At 39.5% G+C, this 21,840-nt stretch overlaps 3 protein-coding genes across 8 annotated transcripts; 1 reads left to right on the plus strand and 2 right to left on the minus strand.

The window, feature by feature from the left end:
• Positions 1 to 756: 756 nt before the first annotated feature.
• Positions 757 to 10,808, minus strand: LOC113500095. 2 transcript variants are annotated; one of them, XM_026880771.1, is made up of 15 exons: positions 10,240 to 10,808; positions 9,490 to 10,153; positions 9,107 to 9,280; positions 8,649 to 8,797; positions 6,439 to 6,534; positions 6,149 to 6,263; positions 6,018 to 6,076; positions 5,280 to 5,431; positions 4,727 to 4,842; positions 4,073 to 4,145; positions 3,279 to 3,405; positions 2,691 to 2,820; positions 2,254 to 2,367; positions 1,689 to 1,868; positions 757 to 1,123 (listed from the first exon to the last, which is right to left on the minus strand). In XM_026880771.1, exons 1-15 carry the CDS (start codon positions 10,693 to 10,695, stop codon positions 951 to 953), a joined length of 2,778 nt encoding a protein of 925 aa, XP_026736572.1. In that variant the 5' UTR covers positions 10,696 to 10,808; the 3' UTR covers positions 757 to 950. The 2 variants fall into 2 exon arrangements, with proteins under 2 accessions (XP_026736572.1, XP_026736571.1); XM_026880770.1 differs by having other exon boundaries at positions 8,601 to 8,797.
• A 247-nt stretch (positions 10,809 to 11,055) lies between these two features.
• On the plus strand, positions 11,056 to 14,121 carry LOC113500130 (ubiquitin-fold modifier 1). 2 transcript variants are annotated; one of them, XM_026880813.1, is made up of 4 exons: positions 11,073 to 11,181; positions 11,271 to 11,327; positions 13,058 to 13,188; positions 13,957 to 14,121. In XM_026880813.1, coding segments are annotated over exons 1-4 (264 nt in total). In that variant the 5' UTR covers positions 11,073 to 11,179; the 3' UTR covers positions 14,031 to 14,121. The 2 variants fall into 2 exon arrangements, with proteins under 2 accessions (XP_026736613.1, XP_026736614.1); XM_026880812.1 differs by lacking the exons at positions 13,058 to 13,188; positions 13,957 to 14,121 and adding an exon at positions 11,471 to 12,494 and having other exon boundaries at positions 11,056 to 11,181.
• Positions 14,122 to 14,862: 741 nt separating this feature from the next.
• LOC113500338 (GDP-Man:Man(3)GlcNAc(2)-PP-Dol alpha-1,2-mannosyltransferase) lies at positions 14,863 to 20,888 on the minus strand. 4 transcript variants are annotated; one of them, XM_026881092.1, is made up of 10 exons: positions 20,664 to 20,888; positions 20,546 to 20,554; positions 20,074 to 20,301; positions 18,425 to 18,657; positions 18,063 to 18,280; positions 17,480 to 17,602; positions 16,877 to 17,038; positions 16,330 to 16,528; positions 15,560 to 15,743; positions 14,863 to 15,017 (listed from the first exon to the last, which is right to left on the minus strand). In XM_026881092.1, the coding sequence occupies exons 1-10, from the start codon at positions 20,687 to 20,689 to the stop codon at positions 14,936 to 14,938; spliced, it is 1,464 nt and encodes a 487-aa protein (XP_026736893.1). In that variant the 5' UTR covers positions 20,690 to 20,888; the 3' UTR covers positions 14,863 to 14,935. The 4 variants fall into 4 exon arrangements, with proteins under 4 accessions (XP_026736893.1, XP_026736891.1, XP_026736894.1 ...); XM_026881090.1 differs by having other exon boundaries at positions 20,074 to 20,313; XM_026881093.1 differs by lacking the exon at positions 20,546 to 20,554.
• Positions 20,889 to 21,840: the final 952 nt, after the last annotated feature.

The following is a 21,840-nucleotide window of genomic DNA, read 5'->3' on the forward strand; positions in this document are numbered from 1 at the left end:
TTATAATTGGAAGTGTATAGACAATTCAAGCATTAAAACATATAATTATGTAGAGATTCAATCGTTATGGAATAAATTGAGATCTTATGATTTATATTTTCAAGGTAGCCTGATCATCAGGAAGAACAAAAGCTATTTACCGGATAACTTATATTTACACGGACGAAGCCGCGGGCTAAGCTAGTTAAACATATAGGTATAAATTATAACCAATATAAGAATAACTCAATTACGCTTTGAGCGTTCAAAAATATACCTTAAGTGACCTACTTAAGTACCTAATTACATTAATCTCAAAAACAGGTCAACCGCTACACACTGGTCTATAGCCCACATTGGATATTCAAAACTCACGTATAAGTTAGATAGCATAAACAGCTGTTATCAGGAACGATACAAAACGATGCAAAACATCTCCCTTATGTATCATGCTGTCTTTGTCTTCCTCAAGAGGAATGCAGAGACAGAATACTTTAAAACGTGATTATAAGGGTATTTGTTTTCGATCACTAGTCTTTCTCCTTATTTTACTGACCTGTTGGTCTAGTGGTTAGTGGCCATGACTGCTATACCGGAAGTCGTGGGTTCGATTAACGCCCAGGACAAATGTTTGTGTTATGAGCACGATCATTTGTGTTTTGTCTGGGTGTTTATGTATATTATGTATGTATTTAGAAATATATAAGTACGTTTATCAGTTGTCTAGTACTCATGATACAAGCTTTGCTTAGTTTGAGACTAGATGTCGTTGTGTGAAAGTGAGGAATATTATAAACATGAATCGCTGTTCGTTAGTCTCGCTAAAACTCGAGAACGACTGAACCGATTTCGCTTGGAAAAATTGCGGAAAAGACAAAAAAAGGTGATGTTTCTTACGTAGAAAACCGAAAAATTACCGCGAAACTGCTCACTACGCGGGTGAAACCGCGGCAAACAGCTAGTATATTCTACTAATTACTGTCAAATGAAGGATTCCTAAGTCCAGCGGCCTTCTTGAACTGTCCGGCGAGCAGGTCCAGGGTCCGGAAGAGGACGTCCACGTTGATGTCCTTGTGGGAGAAGCTGGAGACCACCAGCCGCACTGCCTCCGTCACGCGCTCCTCACCGAATATGTACATAGAGGCTTGAAACGGAAGAAGGAGGTGAATTACGGCATCAATTATGTGGAGAAGCAGAGAATTAAAATTAATAATGATTATACAAATTTTAAATTCGTTCAATTCAATTCAAAATGACCACTAATGTTCTAAATAAGGTACAGCGTTATAGGTGACAAATGAGTCACGTGACCTGACCAAACCACATTGGACCGATTTGAGTAGTGCTAACGATTAGACATTACATCGTTGCGCACTGCGCAGATTAGACTGACAATCGATGTTTAATACAAATCTTCTCGATAGATTATTCAAGAATAACGTTGAGTTAATCGTGTCTTAATTTTATTTTGAGAAATGAGGCTCCCACTGTAAGGAATTTAGTAATTTTACACACATTCTAGTCACACGCACAAAGGCACCCAGACTTAGGTTGTATTCGTGGATGACACAAACGCGGAGACCGAACCGACCGAACTGGATTTGGTAATCTCAACCACTCTACTATTGGCGCAGTCGACCAGTCATTATGCCGTCTTTGTCTTATTCAAGTGGTATGTGGAGACAAAGGCATTTTAGATCGTTACTTACGTTGTATGCGTTCAAGCAGCGCAGCGCACGTCTGGTCCACGTCCAGGTCTCGCAGCTTGGGTTTAGGCTCGAAGAAGGCGGCGTCACTCTCCGCCAGCTGCTCAAAGGTCGCGAACACCTGCTGCCGCAGCCAGGACCCCAGCTCCTCCAGCCACGAGTCCAGGAACGATTCCGCTAAATCTGAGTGTTAAAACAGACAGGGAAATGACATGAAATTTCCGTAAGGGGGTTCACAAATTGATGATTTTAATGACTTGTTGATACGAATAGCAATTATGAAGGAGGTAAGCTCTTCAGCCCAAAACTGGTTAGTGCCAGTTGGACTCGAGACGTGAAAGGACCATAATAATATGCAGTTACGGAACCCTAAAGATAGCAGAACTCCATCACGGTTTTTTTTGTTAAGGCGGGAGAATCCTCACGGTCACCCTCCCCTCGGGGAGAGAACGGGTAGTGTCATACTTTTACTGACTGAACCTGCACCGTCGTGCTACGTTATCCCCGTTTTTGTGTCGGTGTATAGCAAGGCGTTGCATTCCTTCATATACCGACACTCCCCCCCTACCTGCCAGCAGCAGCGTGGCGAGGCTGAGCGCCAGATGCGAGCGCGCCAGGCCGGCCGCCGCCAGCGCCGCGCCCGCGCTACTGCTACACGCGCCGCCGCTGCCACACCACTCCTCTGCATGGGAACATTATACTACCGTCACAAATATACGAAGTAATCATATGAATTAGCCAAAAAAAAATAGCTTTGTCAAGAAGTGCCGTTATCTGTCAAGATGCGGTTCCAAAATGTTATAAACTAATCCCTGTGGAGAAAAACGAAGTAACTTCTACCATGTACTATACCAAAAATGTTTCTGTACCTCTTAATTAGTTTGTACGAATAAATATTTGTTCACGATTCAGAACTTTACTATTAAATATAACTTAAAATATACAACTAGGAAGTCACTCATTCGTCATTGTGTAAAGATCAAGAAATGCAAGCGAAAAACGTACCCAGGTCGATCGGGTCTGGCGGCGGTGGGAGCGGTTGTCGCGGACGCAGCTCGGCCAACGAGTCCAGCGCGGCCTCGACATGCGACCCGCCGCGCCGCGACCCCACCAGGCGCGCCACTGCGCCGCATACCTACACACAGATTACCCCAAATTCATTTGGAAGAGTATTGTTGCAATGGGTGTTCATAATACCAGGTCCTTAATATTCTATTGTTTTAAACGTAAAAATACTTTATAGCCTTTATATATGATGACTTAAGAATTTCACAAATCCTAACACCATTAAAATAATCCTTTAGCAGAAAATATGACCAAGAAGATCTTTAAAAATCCTTTAAAAAGAAAGTTAAACCATTATTCGTGAAATTAGTTAACACACAAGCTGAGCTGAGTGCATTGGGTGATTATCTTGAAATAAATAAACAAACAGTACTGAGTTAGTAAAAGTTGTCTGTAAAAGATCGCCTTTGCCGATAAGACCGTCCATTGTGGCACCATGCAACCATTTATTAGTATCCGATCCTGCATTTATGAGGTGTAAATAAAGAACATTGTATCTATCTATCTTTTTATGGTAGATGTACTCACGCTGAGCTCTATGGAGGTACAGACGTAGGTCCAGTCGTGCAGCGGGCGCGGCGCGGGCCCCTCGCCCTCCGCGCCCACCGCTGTCTTGATGGAGTTGAACACGCCCGTCACCGTGCGCTGGAACAGCCTGACACACGCCACTCCTCAATATAGACTGGACTGTATGTTCTAGCAGTGGAGAAACGCCTCTCTAGTCTTGATCACATCTCTTATCATCATCATCAGTCCATATTTGCGAACTACTGGGAATAGGCCTCCTCAATTGCACGCCATCGATCTACAACTAGTCTCTCTCAATTATAATTCCTCTCAGTCTCAGAAGCTCTTGGCCAAACTATAAGTCCACAAGTTTATCGATCACAGGTTAAGCTTAACTTGACAGGATCGCTCCGTAGATGGGAGACTTATTTCATGACGAGGGTTTCGGAAAGCGCGTAATTGTAAGTCCCGGCTGTTGTTTATAAATTCTTGACTATATTACGGGTATTTATAAAAAGTTTGATGATTACTTTATCTGAGAATTTTCCGGCTTTGAAACTTCTAAGTTGACGTTAGCTAGGATACTAGAAAATCTGTGTCGTGACTCTAAAATCACAAATTCTTAATAATTTATTATGATAATTTAGCATGGATAACACTTCATTCTTTTATTAATGTAAGGCAGTCTTTAATGCTGAAATGTAAGGGACGATGGCTAAATACTACACGTTATTGAAAGAATTGGTTTAAGCGCTATTTGAATTGGACGACCTATCAGTATAAAAGTCTACTTATTGTAAAGAACACGGACTCACTTGTCAAGTCTCTGCATGTTGTTGGACGTCTGTCCGGGGGACGCGTTCCGCTCCAGGCTCATGTCGTACTCATCTGCAATAGTAAGGGGATAACACCTTGCTACCTACAGTATATATTATACTTCATAAGCATTCTGGATGAAGGATTATAGGTATGAACCACTATACGAAACAGGTTATAATTCAGATAGCTGAAATACGTGGTTGCGCTTGGAGTCAGACCCTTAAGTTGGTAAGAGTTGATTGATTTATAAAAAAAATATGTTTTGTTTTTTTTATATAACGTCGCGTCTTGCCGCCGTTTGTCATATAGGGAACAAGTAGGGTATGCCATTGATTTGATCGCATTCGTCGACTTCGCGGCGTTGCAACGCGTTGTGTCGCTCACGTAGGAAGCCACGTTAGCCTCGCCGTCGCATGTCAGCGTGATTCTGCCACGAGCCTAGGTTGCTATAAGGTTGATATGTTGGTGTTTCGACTTTCTTCTCCGGCCGCAGAAAGCACACCGGGCGGAGAAGGGCGGACAATGCCTTTTTCCAGCCCCTATAATAGGTCCAGGGGCGAAGGACTTGGGGAAAGTCCCGGGGAAGCGGAACCCCTATTCCATGGACCCGACATTTACCTTCAGTAAAACAAATAGTGTTATAGTGTTACCCGCGAGCGTGGCGGTGTCGACGGGCCGCTCGTGTCGCTCGTGTCGCTCGTGCGGGAGCGGCCGCCCGCGGGTCTCCTCCGCGCTCTCCCACCACACGTCCGGCGCGCGCTCCACTCTGCACACACGGGTACAAGGGGGCTAGACATCGCACGGCAGATATATTAGGAAACATTTTTAAACTAAGTCTACAAGTCTTGGTTGATATGCATTGTAATTTAATTTTGCGGTTAATAGACCGCGCCTACTTCAGCTCAATGAAGTTAAAAAAGAGTTACATCCTCCTTGACATTTTGGAACAACTGGCACAGTATTAATAAACAAAAACTCACACACACACACAGAACACATTGGTAGAGGTGATGGTGTTCAGCAATTTTTTTAAAGCAAGCATTTATAAATGTATTGCAACATGTTTGGCAGACAAAAGCAGATTATCGATCTGCTTTTGTCCAACTTTTCTTTGCTAACTGTAACGGCACGGCAGCGATCCTGACGATGGATCAACCATTTATGGTAACGATGGTGGTGGTGATTTTGATGAGGTGTGGTTACCTGGGGCTGGTCTGCGCGCGCTGCTGCAGCAGACAGCGCAGCTTGGCGATACTGGTGGACAGGTCGGCAGCCTCCTCGTACTCCGGCTCGGGGGAGTCCGGGACCATGGGCAGGGACGCCTCGCCGCGGGGGATCGGACGAGACTGCGACGGCTAGCGAGCAACAACAGAAAAAATAAGAAATGAAATGTAATCATTTATACTGCAAGCAGGACATATCATCACTTTTATACGTGCATGTCTTTTTTGAGAATCCTGGTGTCGACATTTCGTATCTGACTACCCTGAGGAGAAACGTTGAAAGAAATTTAGGGGTCGAAAAAGATTAAACTCGGTCACTAAGAGATTAAAGAGTTAGGAAAACACGTTGAATTAGAACAAGCATTCTATCACACTAAGGATAGGTTCATGCCGAGATCGAGCCCGCAGTATGTCTCACATAGTAGTTGCTACAAAAAACGACTCCTGCACTAAGGATTAAAGGTCTACTTTCTTTATGACGCGGGTTTTGACAAGCCTTCAAGTCAAGTACAATAAATACAACTAGACTTAGATGGAGCATTCATCGATCACATAAATGCTTGTCCTAAGCGGGGATCAATACTGCGTCACGTCACGCACATCACGTTTGACGTGACGTGCGTGACGTGACGCTAAGTCTATGTTATGGGGTTACCTATACCACTTATACAACAAAGTTTAATATGAATTAAGTAAAATGTATTTTACTAATACTAACTATACTATCCTGCGACGATACTCTCTGCTGTTTCACTAACGGCGGTGCGTTGTTCTCGTCTGAAACCAATCCATACAGTTACCAACCTTAAGATACACACATAAAGTTCAAAATCTCTTAGCTTTCCTGACCTCTTTGTCCATTTGTGACGTTTGTGGCTCTATGTTCCTGTATCGGCTTCACTCTGGTACCTTCTAGAGGGGGGCTCTTGTCTCCTTTGTCTCTTTGGTGGGAGTGCAACTTCTCCTACAAAATGAGTCATTATTATCGAAGTTGAACTGCTAAATTTACAAAACAATTGGTTGGTATTGAAACAATATCGTCAAAAGGAAGATTACAAGGGACTCGGCGATACAATTTTCTAAACGATTGCAATAGTTTTAGTATTTAATATTATTTAAAGTTGCATTTTGCCAGTCACCTGCGAGTCATCGCTGAGGCCAGTGAATCTGAGGCCTTTCTTCAGGCCAGCGATCCCGAAGTCCAGAAGACCCTCCATCATTCCGGCAGCCTCATCCTACACCGGGACCATACCACACACATCAGTATATGATCAATTAAAGATAAGCAGCAAGATTTCAAAGGAAAAATAAATGAAACTAGGGATTATAGGGGATAAGTGTTTAGAAAATAAAAGATTTTTAGAAGCAAATTGAATTTGAAAGTATATCTTAGGATTCTTGGCTCTAAAGACATGAAATATATGAACAGTAATTAATCATTTTTTTGTTGTACATCTTTAAAGATACAGCATTTTAGGAAGGGGACGATATTACTTTTGGAACAAATGTTTAAATAAAATAAATATAAGTAAAATGATTGGCGAAATCACACATGATTGAGTCAGCGAAGTTTACTAACTCGGTCTAAATACCCGTGCAGTAACAGTCATGCATGGCAACACATGCAGGTATGACGGACACACTTACATATAACACAACGTTATTCAATAACACGATATATTTACATTCACTATTTAAAATCAATTCCCACATTTTTAGCTGATTAGGCAATAGCCAATAGCTGCTGGAGTTTCTTGCCGGTTCTTCTCCATAAGAATGACACTTTGGGACCGCGTAATTAGAGTCATCATTATAACGTTTTGAAAGTGCCTGGAAAGCGGCCTACCTTTTGATTTTTTGATTCTGCACGGATTGCCGAGTGGTTGAGGTCGCCATTCCGAAACTACTGAACGTGACGTGGGGCAGTTTCGATGCCGCTTAGGACAAGCATTTGAGTGATCTACGAATGCTTGTTCCGAGTCTAAGTGTCTTTGTGCATGTGACTTGTATATTTTCAAACCCTCCGCGACACAAGGATTAAATTCCTTAAAGCGGAGGTCGATTTTAAAGAGAAAAATACCAGCTTATGAAGATCAATGTATATCAATCAATCAAATAATTATGCCTTCCAAACGTGGGGTAATTTTAAATAGTGAATACACACAGACATTAGAAACATGTATAAACAGAGTTGTAACAGTTGACTCTACATCTCATTTTATATTGGAATTGACATTTCTCACATTAGTTTTCACAGCAGTACACAGCTTGGTTACTGGCGATTTTAAATTTGTTAAGGTAAGCTTTTCCAAAGCTATGTTGGAGTATGTTTCAAGTGCCATCGGATTCAGAAACATACGGGCTCTTAATAGGGGACGCCACTTTTCGTAAATTGATTTAAATAAAATGTTTCGCTTATCTCCGAGGCTAAGGAAATTAATTAAGGTTATCTACATAAACTAAAAATTAAAGAAATAATACAGTTTCTCTAATAGCACTTCTGGCTTTATATACCATCACTTGTGTCCGGCGACGACACTACACTTCAAAAACAAATGTCAGAAACCAATATAAAGTCTACGGATAGAACAAGTCAGACCAAGAGAGTAGGACAGTCAGACAAAACATAGAAAGCGATCGTAAACAGTTTGCATGTCCTTATATACCTGTCTATAACCTCAGCTTAGAGTTCTGAAAACTTTCTGCATTTCTCTTTTGTTTTACTGCGAATTTTGAAACGAAAATACTGTCAAATCGTAATAACTACATATATTATTTGTTTTTATTGAAAATTCAAATGTTCCTATTCCGAAGATGAGAGAGCACCCTTAGTCGAAATACAGTTTGAAAACTGTCAACGCTGAAGGTGTTCAACTAATGTATGGAAATGACTTGACTTAGTTAGGAAATAAATGTCATGTCTATAATTATATTTGGGGAACACGATCAGCTTAGATTTGGCAAAATGTAATTTATCTAAACGCGGTGGACTGGCCTGGAGACTTAGCCAGTAAATTAATAATTAAACTGAAATTTAACAACTCTTTAAGACCATTTAGTTATTTAGTAACAGCGAAGCATGTTTAAAATTCTTATTTTATAGATCTTTTTAATGTTTGAGACTTAACACAAAGCAATAAGGTCTATATTTCATTGACAGTCAGCTATCATCGGTTAATTCTTGCGGGCCTAAAAATCTTCAAAATATTCTTCTGAAGCAAAATTCATAATCAGTGATACCTTAAAAGAAGCGCAGTGTTAGTGAACTAAGCGTAAGCAGAAAGACGTGCAATAGACATACACTGGAGTTTTGCTTGCGGGTCACATCTAAGCCAAGTTTGGGCTCCACCTGAAGGTCGCCTATCTTGTGCTTCGCCTGGCTGACCGTGGTCTGCAGGTCCTTCAGCAGCGCGTCCGCCGGCTTCGGGCTGTGCTCCTTCTTATTATCCCTGTTCGGACTCGAATCGAGAGGATCTACTTCTATTGTTTCTTCTTCGCCTATAATTAAGAACACAATCTATACACATCCTGCTTCGAATTTCTGAGAAACTTGCTTAAAATTGCAAGCAAGGAGTCATAAATTGAGCGACTTTAACACATTAGACGCCCAAGTGATCACATTAAACGATGAATGAAAACCAAGTTGTTCGAAGTTCTTCGGTCACCGGTGACCTAGGCCTTAAATTTGCATACTATTAAGACCACATTTTACAGGTGCTTACGAAAATTCACGTTTGTTCTTTTAGTGTGGAAAAATCAAAGAAATATTCTTATATTTTAATAATGTCACGTGTTTTTTATCGTTACCGAACCACAACGGCTGCGGCGACTTGCCGCGCGGCGGGTTGGGGCTGCCGTCGGCGTCCGCGTCCTGTCCCCACAGCCGCGACAGCGTGATCTCGCCGTCCAGGCTCGCCAACAAGTCCTGCCCCATGCTGATACACTGCAGGTCTATGTCTGTCTCCCATGTCTTTACACTTCCTACACAAGAAAATGCAGAAATATGTGACCCGCAGAAGGTTTTAAAAGTAAAAACCTTACCTTAGCTTTAGTAAGGCTATTTAGCTTGGTTAATAAGTAAAAGTATGTTCATGAAAACATATAGATTGGATACAGTAACTTAAACTTAAACTTCTTTGTGAAAATAGAGAGAATTTTTTTTTTTCGTAAAAATCTGCTTAATATCTAACCTTCAATAACTCTATCATATATCTTGACTTCGTTCCTGCCCTGTCGGCCCCTTCGCTGTCGTAAAATTGGTGACTTCGTTATATCAACAGGCTGTGTGCTGTTAATTGGTACTTCTTCTATGATTTTCTCTATCTTCTCAATCTCACACTCTTCTTTCTCCTCAACAATATCACTAGGGATAACAACACTAGTTCCCTGACTGACCATCGCTGATAATTCTTCAGCAGTCAATGGTTCTGGTACATACTCTGATAAGGGCACCTCCTCCACCACTTTTTCCGGTTCCACTACTGGTTCACTACCTTTCAAGATGGTCATCAACTTGTCATTTAGCCACACAGGATCGGCAAAAGTGCTGTGAATGAAATTGTCCAGCTTCTTCGATAGAATGCGGACAAGTAGTTCTGAGTTTGGAGTGTCCCAGAGTTCCCACGGAATCAGCTCTTTAAGTATAATGCGAATTATATTTGTACAATGATCTGCTGAGTCAACTTGTTTGTTCTTTACATCAAAAATAGGATGTGATTTTTTATATAATGATTGAATAGTACTGGCCGGTGCTTTCTCTTGGCGTTTCTGAGCCTTCTTGTACTCATTGAGGTGACTGGTTAAGACAATACATACATCAACAAATATATCTTTGGTTTCTATTTTATTGCAGATCTGTGAATAAAAATGGTCAATTTTTAACTGTGTAAATGACAAATCGCAGACCATCATAGGGACCAAAAGTAAGATGGACTACATACCTGAAAACTTCTGCCAATGATTTGATCCAGCATCTGTTTACAAGCGAAAGGAAAGCCGATCTCCTGCGAGATGTAGGGCACGTACCACGAGGACACTAGCTTCCGCTCCAGCACCGTGGAGATCACGCTCAGCTCGTTGGTGTCGTACTCGCGACACTCTGCCACCTTCGACACTTTCCTCGTCTTCGGTAACACACCCGACAGACATGACAAGTAAGGATACTTCGCAACTATTTCCTCCAAATCATCTTTTATAGGCTTGTTCAAACTCAATAGCCACTTTATAAACTTAACGCTAACAAATACGGACATGAAAAATAACGTAAGAATGTATAAAGGAAACCATATCCCACTTATTGGGGATATGGAAGTTAAATAGTTTAGTAGAACACATATTAATGTTCCGCCTAAAGACACAATTATTGAGCACTCCAAAATGTTTCGTTTGAGTAACATTTTCAATTTTAATTCTCTTGACACCTCCAAACTAAAGTAACTGAAATTGTATCATTTTATAAACAATCGATCGATGTTTTCGCTCAAATTCCAGTCAAGTCCAATCAAAACAATTTTTGACGTACGACGGATTGAAATTGACAGTTTGAGTTCTTCAATGAAACCTCTTTTACCATACATACAAGTTCGGAAACTGGCACGAATTTACACAAATTATACTCCATTCAAATCGTGGCAGAAAATAAAACTATATTCGATGACAATCTAAAATAAAATGATCTTTGTTTCTTATTTTAACAAAATATGTAACGTGCGTAAGCAATTATTAGCGCTATGCTGTGCTTGTAGCAAAACGTGAACGCACCTGAGATTGACAGTATGTGCATACGTCAAATATAAACGTCATAATCAGATCGTGCAAGTTTGCGAAAATAGTGGTTCTGGTTTTGTAATTTTCGTGTCTAGTCTAGTGTTTTCTAGAAAAATGTAAGTGTAAAATAAAAAAATAAATCTCTATTTACTTAATCCTGATTAAGATTTATGATGTTTAACATACGTTCTCTTTTATTCTACAGGTCGAAAGTAACTTTCAAGATCACGCTAACTTCTGACCCAAAACTGCCGTTCAAAGTGTAAGTTTAGGTTCTATACATACATATTCGAGCCCCTGTAACTTCATCGTAGGCCAGTTCTTGTATATAACTTGTTAAAATATAATTTGATGACAATTTGACCAGTACATACATAGTCAAACTTAGTTTATTCATTTCAACAGATGCTGATTGGTGCAGGTCTCTACGTTGAAGTTACACGGGTTTAAAATGGATACAGCTATAGTTCAACAGTTTCTGAGCTTCTTCCAAGACTATATAAACTTGTGTCAGTCAGATAACTGGCCTGACAATGACACAACAGTGACTGAATTAAGAAATGCTTTTTTAATATCACAACATGTTGAAAAGTGTCTTGATAAACTGCAGAAGCGTAACATTATCAGTGAATTTTTAAGTGTTTTAAATAGTTATGATGAGACATCTAACAGTCTCCTTAAGAATTGTCTAACTGACCCACCAAAATACATTTTGAAGAAAATCATTAACTCCAACACAAAAATAGATCAAATGGACGCTGGTTTTAAGTTATTCCTTGAGATATTCTCTGAGGAAAAATTAGAAAACTGCTTAACTGAATTAATGTTAGAAGTAGCTTCGAAGGAAACTCTCTTGAAAAATGTCTCACGTAACATACCAAAGGATAAACTACTTGAATTCAAATGTAAAGTCATGTTATCTGAACTAAATGCTTGTCCTACTGCAATACCAAATCTGTTCCATGACTGTAAACAGGAAACCATAGAGCTATTTGTTTTATGTTTAATAAGCAAAGACCCTAAATATATACATGCTGTCAAATCACTAGCAGACTGCTTTTTAAACATAGTTGTAAGCAAAGAGGCCGTACACCAAAAGTTTTGGAGATTATTATTCAAAGTTGATGATAGGTATTTAATTGAAATGTGTATGGAAAATCCTGATATTTTTATGTACATTGTGGAAGCTTTAGCAGACTGTGGGAAACTAGTCCGGGAAGGAATGTCCTCGGAATCATTTTATATTAACCTGAATCAGTATGAACTGTGTAGTGTTGTCCAACGTTTGTGTAAACATGACGCCTTAAAGTCACAGTTTTTTAACTTAGTCAAGGATTATGATAGTGACATAATGTTTTGGGAAAATATGTTGTTAAGTTAATACATTAGTTTCTAATTTTTTTTTATTATATTTTTATAAGATCCTTGAGAATTGTTTCTTTTCATCAATCCTATATTTTACCATTACTTTATAGATATAATTTAAAAAAAGCTCTTGCCGGCTGAAAATGCTATTCAATACCTACTGGCCATCAATTTTATTTACAGAGGTGGGTCCAAAGGAGCACTAAAAATTCAAACTTATTTTTTAAATAAGGATCGATTTTCAGTAAGAGTATTTACCAAGGGTAGTATATAATCTGAATATTATAGATAAATAACACCCAGACAAAGACCAAATGATCATGCTCACCACAAAAATATTTGCCCTGCGTGGGAATTGGACCCACGACCGCTACAGCAGTAAGGCCCACTAACCACTACACCAACAGGCCAGTCATTTTTTGATGCATCTATTCAGTCAAAGTCAAATTCTGTATACTTATGCCACTTTTGGACGGCAAACAATTTATATAAACAATATTATTAAAATCTAGTGTCAGTCTCCTATTGAAGCTACCGCTCATTCGGAAGGTAGATTCTCATGGAGAAGAACGAGCAAAAAACGTATATTAATAAAAGTATGGTCCTAATTCTGTTTCTATGTTACAGGCTGAGCGTGCCGGAAGCGACTCCGTTCACAGCGGTGCTGAAGTTCGCGGCGGAGGAGTTCCGCGTGGAGCCGGCCACCAGCGCCATCATCACCGATGATGGTATCGGCATCAACCCACAGCAGACCGCAGGTGAGCATTCATTGATACTTGGCATTCCAATGTGGTAGACTTTAATTGTAATTTAATGAGTCGTAATCACTAGTCATTAGCTGAACTTGTATCACATCGCCATTGCCGTATTCTTGTCTGAGGGCAGGGTATGTGTCACTTGAAAATATACTCCAAAACAATGCGAAGGATGGCGATTTTTTTTCAGCGTTCTTTTTCTACTTTTATACGTAACTAGCTTTTCGCCCGCGTCGAGGTCGGTTATATCGCGTTTCCAAAAGAACTCTTCAAAACTATCCTATGTTCTTTCTCAAGGTCAAGTCTATCTCTGTACCAAATTTCATTAAAATCGGTTCAGTGGCTTAGACGTGAAAGCGTAACAGACAGAGTTACTTTCGCATTTATATTATTAGTAGGGATTAGTAGGGATATGTTAACATAAATTGATCAGTTAATACTGAATGGAACTTATGCGTGGCCTTACGATTGTGTATAAAGTATACGAAATCGTTACATCACAAGACTAAACTTTAAAGGTTAAAAATACTTGTCTCATATTTGTTTTAATTGTCTAACTGCGGGACTAAATATATTTTTACTTTTTATACTCAGCCATCATCCCTATTACTCTAGCATTTATAAATGTAAAACAAACAATATGTCGCGACTACACGACGCGCGCCACGCTGTTTGAACAATTTTGTACTTTACCCCTGTAGTTCTAAAGTGTAATTTTGTGAATCATCAAAGAATACTCGTAACATGTATGTATATTTGTTCTTTTTTCAGGCAACGTGTTCCTGAAGCACGGCTCGGAACTCCGACTGATCCCGAGAGACCGAGTGGGGCACATCGCCACGTAGACGGGTCAAGCATTCCTTTAATTTAAGCATTATTTTGTATAATATATAACTTGTATTTTATGTTATTTTATTAAATGGTTTTTTATATTTATGGATTGTTTCTGTTGGCGAAATATACTCTTTCTTTGAGCACCTTTACCATACGATTCTTTGAATTCTGCACCTAAAAGTGAGTGCAATTTGTCCGCCGCTGTACTGTTGTGAACGTAAGTTATATCGTTATATCTCTCAAGGATAGACAAGACTACGATGTTGATTTCATGATCAGAGTAGACCTTCTGGTGATTACCATCGCAAAAGTGCTAATTTTCAAAATAAATTAAATACTCTCTGGACTTTGGTTAGACCTGATTTTAACTGATTGTTTTAGGTGTTCTGTAACTCGATATTAAACATACACCGTAACTGAGAGTACACAGATAACCGAATGGTTGAGATCACCAAGCCAATCTGACTGAGCGTGACTTGTCGTGGGTTCGATTCCCAAATGAGACGATGTACACGTGTCCACGAATGCTTGTCCTGAGTCTGAGCTACTTGAGTGTTTGTAAAACTACACTCGACACAAGGATTAAATTTCTTGCTACGGGAGTAGATTTTTTAGTGTTACATGAAAAAATCGTGATCTCAACGGCGCAAGGAGATTGGTGTACAGCGCGTCAGAAAACGCTACGGCCCACAGTCTACATACAATACTACGTCTTTTAATGTAGATTACAGATTTTAATGTATAACTGTTTATTTTCCTGAATAAATAATATAAACAGATCTCTAGTCTAAAACAAGCTGTCGTTGTGATAACATAAGATGTGTGTAAAGAAAACTCATCCAGTAGCTTTGGTTCAACATTTATTAAACTTAAAACTAATGGAACGTAATGTACATTTGTCCTGGCGTCGGTCAGTCTAGTCGAGGCGCAGCAGCGGCTCGGCGGCGCGCAGGAATGCCTTCTCGAACTCCATCACCGAAAAACGGTCCACGGAGGCTCTGTGGACAGATGGCAACATAAGAACTTGTACAAGAATAGCGTTACTATAATTGGGAGAAATGATAAATTATAACGTTATTTTTTAGAAACACACCCATTTTGTTGTGACGGGGAATTTTCATGAGCTATCATCTTCTCGAGGGAGTCCGCGGTTAGTGTACCGATACTAAACCTTATTGACTAAGTCTAAACCACCGTCCTACATCTCCCACGTTTAATCAGTGTGTCATCAGCAACTCATTCTACATCAGAATGAGCTCCTGCGGCTCTGAGTCACTTTCGACTAGACTACTTATTATGTAATGGTATGTTGTGTCGTTAAATATCAGCTGTGGTGTGAGCTAAAGTTACGATGTTTAGTATGAGAAAAAAAATACAAATCACAAAATAATCAATTAGGATTACTTGGTTTTTAGCTGTTAATAAGAGCAGGAATCTTATGGTACTTATTCGTCTTATGATTCGCTTCATACAAAAGAGGTTAAAACTCACTTTGTGGAGAAATTATTGGTAAAAAATTGTTGTAATTAGTGGGTATAACCTGGCCGTCGCGATGATCTCGTCCCGCTCGTGCGGCTGCAGCGCGATGGCCTCGAGGATGGCGCGCGCGTAGTCCGCGGGCTCGGCGGCCAGGAAGCCCGCGCGCGGCCCCACGATGTCGGCCAGCGGCCCGCCCGACCGGTGCGCCACCGTCACCAGCCCCGCCGCCATGCACTCCACCACGCCTACGCATACGTACATACATCAGTCATCAACAAAGCTACGGAATCTTTTAGGTTATTCAAAGTCACATCGGGCATGTAATTAGCGTAAACAAAATGTTCTTCGGTCACTGGTGAACGAAAACCAATTAAGAACAAATTGTTAATGATTAGAAGCATTTTCATTTAGCTGCAGCTTGGACTTTAAACTAAATTTAGTCAAGCAGTTTCGGTGTGTCCAGGTCACACCCGCATATAGGCCATCATAATCATATTAATTATAATCAGGCACCAATGACCGATACTGTAAAAAGGACAACTTGAGTTGTCTACCCTTTAACAAAAATGAATACCATTGTATTGCAGCAGTAGATTGAAATGAAACTACTTTCACGGATTTTTTCGCGGTTTAATTTTTTATTACCGACGCGCGAAGTTTCGACACCTTTGCAGATATCATAGTCACAGGCAGACTGCCCGAAAATTAAACCAATAAAATCCGTAAAAGAAGTTTCATTTTAATGTCTAACATTCGCGTAAACCTAAGAAACCACTAAGCAATACATTGTTTTAGTATTCAATAAAGCCATATTAATAAAAAGCCACAGACTGATCCCGAAGTGCTCGTTCCACATGGCGTGCAGCGCGAGGCTGCTGGTCTGGTACAGCTGCAGCAGGCGCGCGTAGGGCGCGTTCACCACGAACTCCACGTTGTCCTCCAGCGACAGGTGCTTGGCCAGGTCGCGCAGGTTCTGCACCCGCTCCGTGTCCGCCGCGTTGCGGCAGGACCCCGCCAGGACCAGGCGGATCTGGGGGGGGGGGAGTAAATACATGGTCATTCTCTTTTAAGTTCTCAAACTGAAAGATATAAAACTGTTTCTGAAGGAAACTGGTACAGGACGCTATCTCAGTATTAGCGACGTGTTGCGAGTTCGATCACCACTTATTGCAATTATTTGTGGGATTTGAATGTTTGGGAAACCCCGACTATGCGAGAACTAAATTCCTCAACAGGGAATTTTTGGAACACACATTGGAAGACAATTTAACCCTATGCACGGTCATGCAAGTAAAGACAAAAAGATTCAATAAATTTTTCAGCGGTCAGCAGACTCTATGGTGAAGTAATTTAACAAAAATCCATAGTTTCCCATTACCTTGTTCCAGAGCGCCTCGTTCTTGACGAGCAGGTTCCTGAGCTCGTACATGGCCTGCAGCATCAGCGGGTGGTCCTTCTCCGGCCGGAACTGCGCCACCGACAGGATGCGGATCGGGTCTGACTCCTTCACTAAAGAGCGCAACTGTTTCAGCTCTGTTACCTGAAAACAAAAATATTATTTCTTTAAATTCCCTGGAATTTCCTGGAAATCTCGCCTTGGAGTATTTTTTTTATATTCCACAACTTTCACTCAACGCCATCTAGTCTCAAACTAAGCAAAGCTTGTATTATGAGTATGCCAGAGGACTATCGAATGCAGCGATCATGGTGTTAAGTTACAAGACTGAATTCCGAACACCGCGCTAGCCAAGCCTAGTTTTGGAAATTGGATGGACATGGATTTAGATTATGGACAGTGCCCGCTGAGCAAAATTTTTTTCGCCAGTCCAACACATTTTTAATTGTAAGTTTTTTTATGCTACTCTTAAAAACACAACCCCAAAAATTTTCAACCCTCTGCGATCAACCACTCTTTTTGACAAAACAACGTCTACCAGATACTCGCTACATATAGATGATAGTCTATAAGAAGCTGTCTGACCTCACAGGGTGGGTAGACCCGGAAGGTGTTGTGCGGCACCCGCCACAGCTCGTGGATGTGTTCCTCCGTCCAGGTGCCGTTCACCATCACCACGTCCGCGCAGCGACCCACCACACCGTAGAACTGAAAGAGAAAATTCACAATTTCACACATAATCTTGTCAAACAGGATAGTTTGTTTTTATGAATTTTGTTTAAAAGTGCCAGAAACTTATACATTATCAAAAAATTATAATGTAACTAGCTCTTATCCGCTACAAACCAAAATTGATCCCACTGGAAAATAAAATCGGGATAAAATACTATCCTATGTGTTCATTGAGGTTATAAACTATCTGTGTACCAAGTTTTGCCTCAATCCGTTCTGTGGTATTTGTGTTAAAGAGGAACAAACATTTATGCAAACAATTGCGTTTATATTGTTGATAATAAACTGCTGCCTTATTTCTGGGATTTACTGGTTCGCTGGACTACATAACACTCAGACAGATATAACAAAGAAAATCATTGAAAATAATCACCTTTATAACTCAATTTGTATAACTTATGTCGAATTAAAACTTCTTAAAGTAAATACAACTCACCCATCCAAAAGTCTTATAATAAATAAGTTTGACCCAAGTGAAGAGTGGGTTGCGTGCGATGACGCTGGCGTTGTTGTAGGCGACGATGCGGTGCTTGACGCGGCGCATCATGGCGGCCGTGATGGTCGGGTAGTGCACGTAGCAGCCCACCGGGCAGGCCGCCAGGTAGCGGAAGATGGGGTACGTGAAGGCGTAGCCCGTTGTGTCGATGTATATGTCTGAGGAGATTTAGATGGTTAGAGACATTCACATAAGGTAGTGTAATGGCATAATACTAAAATATTCAAAGGTTTAGGAAGGAGTGGGACTTCAGAATAGCATTTAAAATAAGATATATTATATTTTCATGTATAAGAACATACCAGGATTGAGTTTCATAAAAGCTTCTAATCCTAAAGCCATGGACCCCAAGCTCTGGAGCAGCAGCGTGAAGTAAGGATACGAGGAGGGGTCGATGGCGCGCCCGAGGCTCAGGCGAACGAAGTTGATCTTCTTCGGGTCCACCTTCACATTGAACTGGTTCTGAACACGGTCCAGGATAGTCTGCGGCTCCGCCGTCTCCACCGTGTAGATGTATATGTTGGAATCTGGATATCTAAATAGTAAGGAGTGTTAGTACATGTTTCAATATAGAGTAATGCAAAATATAATTACTACTATGAAAGATTGTGCTTAAGCTGTTTGTCCATTGAAGCTATGCTACGCAATGGAAGAATATTACCACCATTAAGGTTGAATGATTGAATACAATCTCAACTCCTCTTGAGTCATGCAATCCTATTGGTGTATTTCTCTGTTTCTTGTTCTACACAATCCACTCCAATAGATAGGCAGCTTAAGGCAGCATTTCTCAAGCAATGCATAGTCAGCTTTTGCAGTGGTGGAAGCGAGGCACCACAACTGCAATAGTCTTATTACAAGATGTGGAGTTAGAGCAGACATATTAAAGAGTTTCTCTCATGATGGGTAAACCTCAAGTCACTAAGAAGTACTACAAACCAATGACAGACAAAACCTAAAATAATATTAAGTTGACTCTTCTTATACGATTATTTTTCTATCAGCTAATATTTAGTAGAAAACTAGTGTTATAAAATAAATGGCGAAACTAAAAGTCAGAGTTATTACACATTTGATATATTAAACAAACATGCAGCCCATAATTTATTGCAACTAGTCATTAAATTTGTAACTAACATTCTTATGCTAAATGGGTACAAAAACATTTTAATTTGATTTAATAATTATGTAATGTTCCACATTGCACCAGTTTATACAATCTAAGGCCAATATCATAATGATAACATTGCCAATATTGTTTTTATTTTCATCATAATTTTTAACACACAATTTTAATTTTGATACCTAAGTGTGAAACTTAAAGGTTTCCTGACGTTAAAAAATATCTTGCAGTTTGCAGTCACATTTTATTGGTGCAAAGTGGATAAGATAAAAAGTGATATCTAAGTAGGTATAATATCGGCATCTTATTTACTTAATCAAAGGAGTTTTCAACTATACCCATGTCATTAATGGGTGTTCATAGTGTAACTTGCATTTTGTAAATTCTATATACTTTTGCTAATGCACTAAATTAAATATATTTTGTACTGACTACAAGGACTAATATTTCTACTCTGAAGATTGTAAAGGAAAGGATTGTGTCCGAGTTACCTACGAGGTCCATTTTCATCATCAGACCTGTTCAGAAGGGGTGAGTTTCAGTGTAAACTATCGGATTTTTCATTATTTTAAGTCAATTTAAACATAACACTGTCTTAGCATGTGTTTCTTAGAAGCACAAAATAAGTGCCTTTGTATCCGCTAAGCAACTTGTAAGGCTTGTGCTTAGTGCAAATAGCTTGCCACCGGGTAAGACTAAAACTTTTGCTTTTACACTACTATTTGAGGGATTTGGAGAACAATTTACTTATTACGACACTACAATAAATGGTAAAGGTTATTGTTTCTGTGTTATTGGATCTTAAAGTTGAGAAAAAAGGTTTATTACCTGGTTAGTATGGCCTTGATGGCCACCCAGAGCACCCGCTCGCCACCTCCGCCGGCATTACAGTGTGGGTGGAAGAACGCAACGTTCGCGCCATCGCGGATTCTTCGCGCCAACTTGCGCTCCTTTATCCTCATATACCATGACGCGAAAATAAACGCGCACGGTATGAACAAGAAGGTGAAGACGAACAGCAAAAACAGGAATATCAGTGGGAATACCACGAATATGCTGAAATAAAAACTGTTGCAACTTTTAGTATTGTGATTCAATGATTTTGGATTGACTAACGAAAAAAATTATAACATATTGAGTATACTATTTTTAAGAAATAAATAATAAGGAATACAAAACATGCTGATACTTAAGTAAAATTGAGAAGTTTGTGTTAATATACCCGAAAAATACTGTATAAAATGATACAGGTAATTGAAAATCTAATTATTGATCAAACTTCAAAAATCTACATACTTACTAGGCACGACTGTAAAACAGAAAATACAGATTATTTTTAATCAGCCTTGTGATAAAAAATTGCAATATATTTTTTAAATAGATGAGAAAAATGCAACAAAGTGGGCAAAAAAACTTACCTTAACCACGGCCAGATCATCGTCATTGCGTGTTGTCTAGCGGTCTACACGGGGCAGGGGTACTACATTAAAATTAATTAATTGACTACGTACTGAGCAAACACATCTGGATATGTTTTATGATTAAATATATTAAAATATTAGGCTGACGTAAATATGAGTCTCATAACCTGACGGCGATGTAACGTAAACATCACTTCACCGCTGCCAACCACAGACTAAAAACGAAAGACGTGTCACACTGTCACACGACCACTGACCTCCAAGGACTATGCCAAAATTAACTTAAATTTAATCAGAGTTTTTTAAAGAAAATATATTTTATTGTAAGAATTGAATTAATTTTGAGAATAATAAATACTCAATAATGGACCCTGTCGGGTACAGCAATATTGTAGGATTAGGATAAAGTAATTGTTCCAAAGTATTCTGTCAACATGGTTTAAACAGCTTCGAGCAAAATTAAGTTTAAGTTTATGTCAAACTTATTAATCTGATTTCATAATTACATATTTTTTTAATTAAATTAATTTTAAAATCTTTTTCAGTAACTTACATGATGACCGTCACGATCATCCTAGCCTTTTCCCAAGTACGGTTTACAAAGAGCGACTGCCTATCTGACCTCCTCAACCAAGTTACCTGGGCTACAGGTTATCTCTAATATTCAGAGTGGTTATCAGACTTTCTTTCTTCTTTACCGGTATCCACGGTCAAAGAAGTATAATTTAAAGCCGGGACCAACAATTTAATGTTCCATCCGAAACACGGAAGAACTCGTCAGACATAAATGGTCACCCATCTACGAAGTTACACCAGTGAGTGAGTGTAGCTTAACCTGTCATCGATCAAATTATGCTGTTGTGGCTTAGCCACGAGTTCCTTAACAAATACAAAGGATCGAATTGTTTAAGTCTGTAATAAAACTATTCATTTTATTTTTAACAAACACGAATGTTCTCAATCAACATTTTGCAATGATCTAAATGATGCGCAATTTTCTTTACCTGTACATTTTTTGCCGTTCCGATTTTGTCATTCACATTACTAAGTCAATAAGGACAAAAGAATCAGGCTCCACAAAAATAAGTGCAATAAAAAACATTAGTTTTAAAACAGTGTTTATTAACAATTAATTACTCATTATTTTTTCTTACAAATCTAAGAGCTTACTCTT

Source organism: Trichoplusia ni, chromosome 13 (genome assembly GCF_003590095.1).
Source record: "Trichoplusia ni isolate ovarian cell line Hi5 chromosome 13, tn1, whole genome shotgun sequence".
Lineage (NCBI taxonomy): Eukaryota > Metazoa > Arthropoda > Insecta > Lepidoptera > Noctuidae > Trichoplusia > Trichoplusia ni.

What these genes read in the sequence shown, in the direction of transcription:
- LOC113500095 (XM_026880770.1), bottom strand. Translation starts at nt 10,695, where the DNA reads ATGTTACTCAAACGAAACATTTTGGAGTGCTCAATAATTGTGTCTTTA. An exon ending in CGTCACAAATGGACAAAGAG is followed by an intron (nt 6,077 to 6,148) that starts GTCAGGAAAGCT and finishes GATTGGTTTCAG; the next exon opens with ACGAGAACAACGCACCGCCG. An exon ending in GTACCTCCATAGAGCTCAGC is followed by an intron (nt 2,821 to 3,278) that starts GTGAGTACATCT and finishes ATCTGTGTGTAG; the next exon opens with GTATGCGGCGCAGTGGCGCG.
- LOC113500130 (XM_026880812.1), top strand. Translation starts at nt 11,517, where the DNA reads ATGGATACAGCTATAGTTCAACAGTTTCTGAGCTTCTTCCAAGACTAT.
- LOC113500338 (XM_026881090.1), bottom strand. Translation starts at nt 20,689, where the DNA reads ATGACGATGATCTGGCCGTGGTTAAG. An exon ending in ATCAAGGCCATACTAACCAG is followed by an intron (nt 18,658 to 20,073) that starts GTAATAAACCTT and finishes CTTACTATTTAG; the next exon opens with ATATCCAGATTCCAACATAT. An exon ending in GGGTCTACCCACCCTGTGAG is followed by an intron (nt 17,039 to 17,479) that starts GTCAGACAGCTT and finishes TTTTGTTTTCAG; the next exon opens with GTAACAGAGCTGAAACAGTT.